The 6512-nt window shown below is 44.0% G+C and overlaps 1 protein-coding gene across 1 annotated transcript; it reads left to right on the top strand.

Annotated features, from left to right (window-relative positions):
- Positions 1 to 761: 761 nt before the first annotated feature.
- On the top strand, positions 762 to 6309 carry LOC134496334 (serine/arginine repetitive matrix protein 1-like). Its single transcript, XM_063302066.1, has 6 exons — positions 762 to 871; positions 3138 to 3374; positions 3931 to 4183; positions 4511 to 4818; positions 5767 to 5816; positions 6111 to 6309. Exons 1-6 carry the CDS (start codon positions 762 to 764, stop codon positions 6203 to 6205), a joined length of 1053 nt encoding a protein of 350 aa, XP_063158136.1. The 3' UTR covers positions 6206 to 6309.
- The last annotated feature ends 203 nt before the right edge of the window (positions 6310 to 6512 follow it).

The following is a 6512-nucleotide window of genomic DNA, read 5'->3' as shown; positions in this document are numbered from 1 at the left end:
CAGAAAAAAGAAAATTATCTTAGGTGGCTTCAATGAGCATGCCAGAGAAACACCAGTTACTGATCTTACATTCAGCCCTCCCAAGCATAAAGAATCACACACTTAGACAGATTAGGTTAAGAAGTAAAAGAATTCTTACTGACTTTATTGTTGCTTCTGTAACGTCCATCTTGGTGGAAAAAATGAAGTTCCTTTGTTCTTCTTTTCTTTCTAAATACTTAGTTTGCCCTAAACTCTCAGCCCTACAGCTGCCAAGAGGTGTGTGGAAGAAAGGGGCAGAATCCTTCATCAAGGCCTGAGCACATGGCCCTGATGAATGGAGAGCAGAACAGCATGCTTGCTTCTCCCTGGGTAGAAGAAGGGGAAAAAGAGAAAGAGGAAGTAGGAGTGGCAACAAACAGCTTCCTCAGAGTTGCATTGAGGGACAACTCAATTTACATGCTAATTCACATGCAAATAAGGCATGCTGGGTTTGCCAGGACTTCCAACAATTTTAACAAAGGACCTTTATGCACCTTTTAATAGTTCCCTGCAAGACTCAGACTGTGGCCTTCTGGACAGCCGTTTCCAAACATGGAGATAGATTTTCCGGTAGCTATGGAATTCAAACTTACATTTACATAGTCAGCTAACCACTCAACTCTGCAGGGCCATTAAGTCACAGAAGGTCCTGCTCTCACATTTTTCTATGCACAATGTTGGTTTAGGATGAGGAAAGATGCTATGGTCCCGGCTGCCCAGTGTCTCAGCGGGAGGCGACTATGGCAAAGGACTTTTCAACAGGGAAATGGGACCCTTGCAAAACCATCTTCGCCATGGAGAATATGACTTACTCAGGTTTGCTCCCATGTTGGAAAGTGACTTCGTGCAGGTATGTGTGAGGATGATTTCTGATTACCAGATGTTTGTTATTTTTGTCACCTGCCTCCTACAGTGCCTATGGAATAAACAACCTCCTTTTTAAACTTAAGTGTCCGATAGCAGAACAAAGCAACTTAGACCAAATTCCATCTGCTCCAACACTGGAACCAGAAATAGCTTCTGAGTGGGTGATGGTCATTCAGATTCCCCAGATGGGACCTTCCAAACCATCCACTCATTCTCCACTCTTTGCTCAGGCTCCTTAATTAGTTTCTGCAGTGGAAAAGCGCTGAGCCCGCATCTCCTGCATGTCATATCCTCAAAATATGTACAAAGTGAGGGTGTCCTTTTCAGTGCTGCTCCAATTTGTCCTTTGGCTCTGGATCATAAAAACAAGCTCCAGAGGGAACTTAAACTCTTCTGTTACAGGCCTTTTCGTGATATATTCAACCTTCCATAATAAATCTTCGTAAAAAGCAGGTGAGCAGAGGAATGACAATTTTGCTGTGTAAGAGATACGGAGGTTAAATTTGATAGCATTCCTGGGACTCATCAGAGTTGCCAACTGTGTGTGCACATCTGTTTGTGTTTTATTGGAAGAAAAAAGGGTGGGGACCTAAAGGGCAGTACAAGCAAAGGAAAAAAAAAACTTAAAAACAGGTATTGAATTGGCCTCTGTATTTATCCTCCTACACATTCTAAATCAGTGTTTCTCAGCCTTGGCAATTTCGAGCTGTGTGGATTTCAACTCCTTGCTAGCTGGGAATTCTGGGAGTTGAAGTCCACACAGCTTGAAGTTGCCAAGGCTGAGAAACATTGTTCTAGATACTTCCTTCAAGGAGAATTTTATAATGTAAAACACTGGCCAAATGTTTTTTCTGAGGAAAGAAGACTTTGGGTTAGCATTTTAGATTAAAGAGTTCTTTTGATAAAGGAACTATCCAAAACGCGTAGGAGAATAAATCCAAGAGATCCAATACAACAGCTGTTTCTGTGTTTTATCAGTTCTATCATGGCATATAGAAATTTAGCAGATGAAAGGTGCTGTCATTGTTGGCACTGGAATATGGTGATAAAGAGCTCGAGCTGATTCATTTCCTACATGCCAGACTGCTATTCAAGGTACCAAAGTAGAGTAAGTGAGAGTAACAAGAAAAGTAGATGGCAATGGTAGGACCACCCTTTCCCCCCATCTTTCCAAACCTTTAATTAGAATTGAGAAATTCTGAAGCTTTATGATGCATTAAATGGATGCAATGCTATTTATCAGTCAAGAGCAACATTCACTGTTGAAACTTGCTGATTCTTCCTGTTCCTGGGATCAGCGTTCTCCAACCAGTTATGTTGGTAACATTTAGGAAGGCTGCCTATCATTTCTTACATGGCGCCCCAACCCTTAGGCCACAGCTTCCGGAGAGGTGGAAGTTCAACGGATAATGCATGGGTCCGTCTCTCTTTCTCTCTCTCTCAATCCTGTCTCACATTCCAGGAAAAACCGGATTTGTGGAATTTCTGCCCGCATGGGAGCATGAGAAAATGATCAAGTCTGCCAAATGGCAGTAAAAACAAATAAATCGCGAAGGCAGCTTTTGTGCCACTAACAGCAGTCTTGATTTTAATAAATTAACAAGTGAAGCTGTAATGATTTGGCTATAATAAGTGTTACGATCTGATAACAACCCAGAGAGCAAGTAGCTATTAAAGGCCTAGGGAGAGGGCCTGTTTGAAAATTGCGGTCCTAACAATGAGGAGACAAAGGCCCTTCCTGCTCAGTCCAATGTCAGCTTGGAGAGATAAGATCAAATTAGATAAGATGCCACGGTAACCGTGATTCCAATATTTAGAATTTGATTTGGTTTGTTTAATAGAAAACCGAGTGGAACAGGGTGGGAGACTAGAAGCGGGTAAACTGTGCAAGTGTCATGTAGGCTGACCTTTCCCCAACACTTGCTCTACAAATACGTTGGAACTAAAACGCCCATCCTCCCAGTTAGCATAGTCACTGGAGGCTGAAACTGACCAGAGTTTGGTTCCCTGTGGGCAGAAATCACTGGAGACTTACCTCCCCACACCCCCAATCTCTAAAGCAAGCCTAGATGGAGGCACAGCTTAAACATCTGAATAGCAATCTCAAATCCATTGTTCCTATTTGATGTCACCCAGCACCTAGAAATATTTACAAAATAAAAAAGCTCAGCAGTGTGAAGTCCTGTTTAGGGGTATTTCACCTAAAATTCTGGAGGGAGGAGTCACCTGCCTGCTTGCCTTCACAAAAGGGCTGCTTCTGCATTAATCCTGTCCTGTTCTCTGCAGATTAACAAGCGAGGAGAAGTGATTGATGTACACAATCAAGTCCAGATGGTGACTGTTGCAGTAGCCTGCACAAGCCCCAGTTTGCTGGTCCCCAACATATTACTTCTGGCTCGCCCCATCTATCCCCCTGAAGAGCCTCCTCCAAAGCTTAGATCGTTCTCCCATCCCCGCCCCCCAGCTAAGCGATATGAGCTCACCAGGTGGGTGTAGTTTTCCTCTCTGCAATGGAGAGGCTGAGGTGTAGTCTTCTACTATAGATGGGCATCTTTTCTTGTGGACTGGGATGACATACTTCCTGTAGGGTTAAGAATCAAATATACCAAGTCAGTGTAGCATACTCATTAAAATGTTGCACAGCGAATGATAAGACCCAGGTCCAAGTCCATGTTTAGACCTAGACATCACTAGATAATTTTGGACCTGTCACTCTTTCTCACATAACATGTTTAGTGCCATTTTACATGGGCTTAATAAATTTAGGGCCAACTGTAGATTTTGAACATTTTTTCCTCATTCACTAGGCGAGGATTTAATTATTTCAGTTGGCCATTGCATTGACTCAGACAGGGGTTGCAGAGTATATTATTAAAGACTGTTAAATTGCTTTATTTTATTGAATAAATGTACTGAGAAAAACAACAGCTTTCAAACTGTCAGATTGTCCACTGGTGTTCTATTAGCTATAAATATGAAGAAGTTGTGTAACTCAGCGTCAGCCATATTCCATGTCCCCTTGTCTTCCTCCCCATCTTGCAGGCTTTTCCCTCTGTGTCTGGTTAGGATCTCACTCCACAATCCAGAGAAGAAGCAGCTGCGATTCAAGCTGGCAAGTGGCCGTACCTTCTACCTGCAGCTCTGTCCCCAGCCTGGCACCAAAGAAGATGTCTTTGGCTTGTGGGTCAAGGTGGTCAATATGCTGCGGCCACCTTCAGACTTGAGCACCAAATCTCACAGCAAGGTTAAAACCCCCGGGAGACATGAAACCTCCACTCCACCCTACAGGTCAAAGGTGTACTGTCCTTCTGTTACTATCTCTTATTTGCTTTCATATTATCAGTGGAATGGCATGTCATAGAATAATATAAGCCCAAAGGAACCAAGAAGTTTACAGTCCCTCTGTGTTGACAGAGGGAAGGGAAGGAACATAAAAAGCTGCTTTATATTAAGCCAGACTGTTTGTCCAAGTAGCCCAATACTATTGACACTGACTAGCAGAGGCACCCCAGGGTTTCAGACAGGAGTCTTTCCCACTCTTACTTTGAAAAGCATTCCAAAAATGATAGATGAGTAAGATTTATTTTTTTGTTCAGACCTTTCTGTTCCTTGTCTGTTCTAGAGTCCAGCAGGATCCTCCAATCTAGAAGAAAAAGTGAGCATTCAGAGTATTTACTCAGCGTCTGAAACGCCCAGCCTTATCCATGAAGATGTCACGAGCAGACAAAGTTTGATAATGTCCATGGGGAGCCAGCCAAGCTCCCAAGTGCCCAGCTGGTCTCCCATTGCCAGTGAAGAAAAGGCCTTTGACTTTGACAGCTACCCACTTTCAGAGGGAAGGAGGTCACCACAGCCTTTTGAAAGACCCCCCAGTCACAAAAGCCGAGGCAGTAGGAAGGAGAGGGCTGGAAGCAGTCATTCTTCAACCAGGTATCAAGTGTATTTCTATGCTGTCATAATCAAAAAAGGACTCAGATGTCAGGTTGATGGAGGTGGGGGTGTCAAGAGAACTTGCCTTTTCTTGGTAGGGTTTTAGTTCTAAACCACAAAACAATCTATGGCTGAAGTGATAGATGGGATGGGGACAGCTGCTAAAGCTAGTGAGGTATCCTGATTAGTAGTGGAGCCTGGGGTCCTCCAGATGCTGCTGAATGATAGCTCCCAGCAACTTAACCAGCATAGCCAACACTGGGAAATGCTTCATGTTGGCATTCAGCAGCATCTGGAAGGTTCATAATTTCCCCATCTTGGTGTTCCTGATGAACTAGAACTGGAAAGATTTAGGTTCACATTTCTATTCAGCCATGATGTCCTCAGTTGATATGATACCCTCTAGAAGTGTTGAGCCACAGCTCCCATCATTCCCAGACAGTAACTGGAGGTGTAACCCAACACACTGGAGGGCACCTGTTGGGAAAGCTTACTCTAAAGAAAGAGAATAAACTACATTTCAATCATAAATCTGATTTATCTGGAGTTTGAACCAAGTACAGACTCTGAACAGAAAAAAAAAAAGATTTTGTTCTGTTTCCATCTCAAAGGCCAAGTGTAGGCATCAGCCTGACAAGAGTTGTGCATCCCTAGCACAGACGATGCAAGAGAGGCTTGAGGATGACTGGGTGGGGCTTCTAGCACTTTTTTTTTTTTGGCGATTCTCCTTAATATTTAAGGCACACTGAGTTGAGTAGCCACCTGGCTGGGAATCTGAATATTACAGTCCAGCACACAACTAGAGAGCACAGGCTGGGGGAGTCTGCAGCCAAAGCAGCCAGGGTTCAAAGCAAGACTTTCAATGTGGTTGAAGAAGTCAAAGCTTGAGGGGCTTCCTGTAGAGAGTTTGAAGAGATTCAAAGAGTTTGTTGGGAATTGTTCTTTCAGGAAAACCAGTAAGAGCAGCAGAAAAAGCAGAAAGAAATCACCCCGGAGAGGTAGGAGAGGCTGTCGTCCAAATGCCCCTGCCCTTTGGCTGCTTATCTCTGAGGTCTGCTCCAGCTGATAGCCAGCATCAAACTCACATTCTTCCTGCATCATTTGTCCCCCTAACAGTTGGCATTCCCAGGGGTGTTTCAGTTTCATGTTATTCCCCTACCTGTGGCCTTGGCAGGCCTAATTTTAAAAAGAAATCCAACCTCCAGCCACAGAAGGGGGGGTCTGCCCTTGCCCTCAATACCTCTTGGGAAGATGAAGCAGCACCTTCTTTTGGTCTCCTTGCTTCTCTGCAGACCGGAAACCCAGCAAGATCCTCTCCCTTATCAGAGCCTGCTCCTGGGGGAGCCGGCGGAAGAGCAAGTCTCGAGGCAAAGGAAAGAAACGCTGACCAAAGGCAGACCTTCAGTAGAGGAGCTTCTTCTCCACCTCACCATAGTAAAAAAAACCTGGTTTTCAAATGAGGTTGTTTTGCTGAGCAGAGGATGGTGTTAACAATGGTTGTGTGAAGCAGGGGGTGTGGGTGGGGAATTGGGTCAAAAAGAGGCATGTTTGATAGCTGCAAAGAAGAGGGCATTCTTCTAGATTAGCTCTCTGAAACTCTATGATGAGATTTCAGTTCACATGCATGTGCAGATCAGATTACTAGAAATTTTAAAGACTTCTGTTTCTAAGTCCCCTGACTTGATTTTTTAGCT

Source organism: Candoia aspera, chromosome 4, assembly GCF_035149785.1.
Source record: "Candoia aspera isolate rCanAsp1 chromosome 4, rCanAsp1.hap2, whole genome shotgun sequence".
NCBI lineage: Eukaryota > Metazoa > Chordata > Lepidosauria > Squamata > Boidae > Candoia > Candoia aspera.
This window is presented reverse-complemented; position numbering and strand designations above follow the sequence as displayed.

Coding starts and splice junctions, on each gene's coding strand:
- LOC134496334 (XM_063302066.1), top strand. CDS start 762: ATGGCAAAGGACTTTTCAACAGGGAAATGGGACCCTTGCAAAACCATC. Junction 3,375..3,930: donor AAGCGATATGAGCTCACCAG/GTGGGTGTAGTT, acceptor CCCATCTTGCAG/GCTTTTCCCTCTGTGTCTGG. Junction 4,819..5,766: donor AGCAGTCATTCTTCAACCAG/GTATCAAGTGTA, acceptor TTGTTCTTTCAG/GAAAACCAGTAAGAGCAGCA.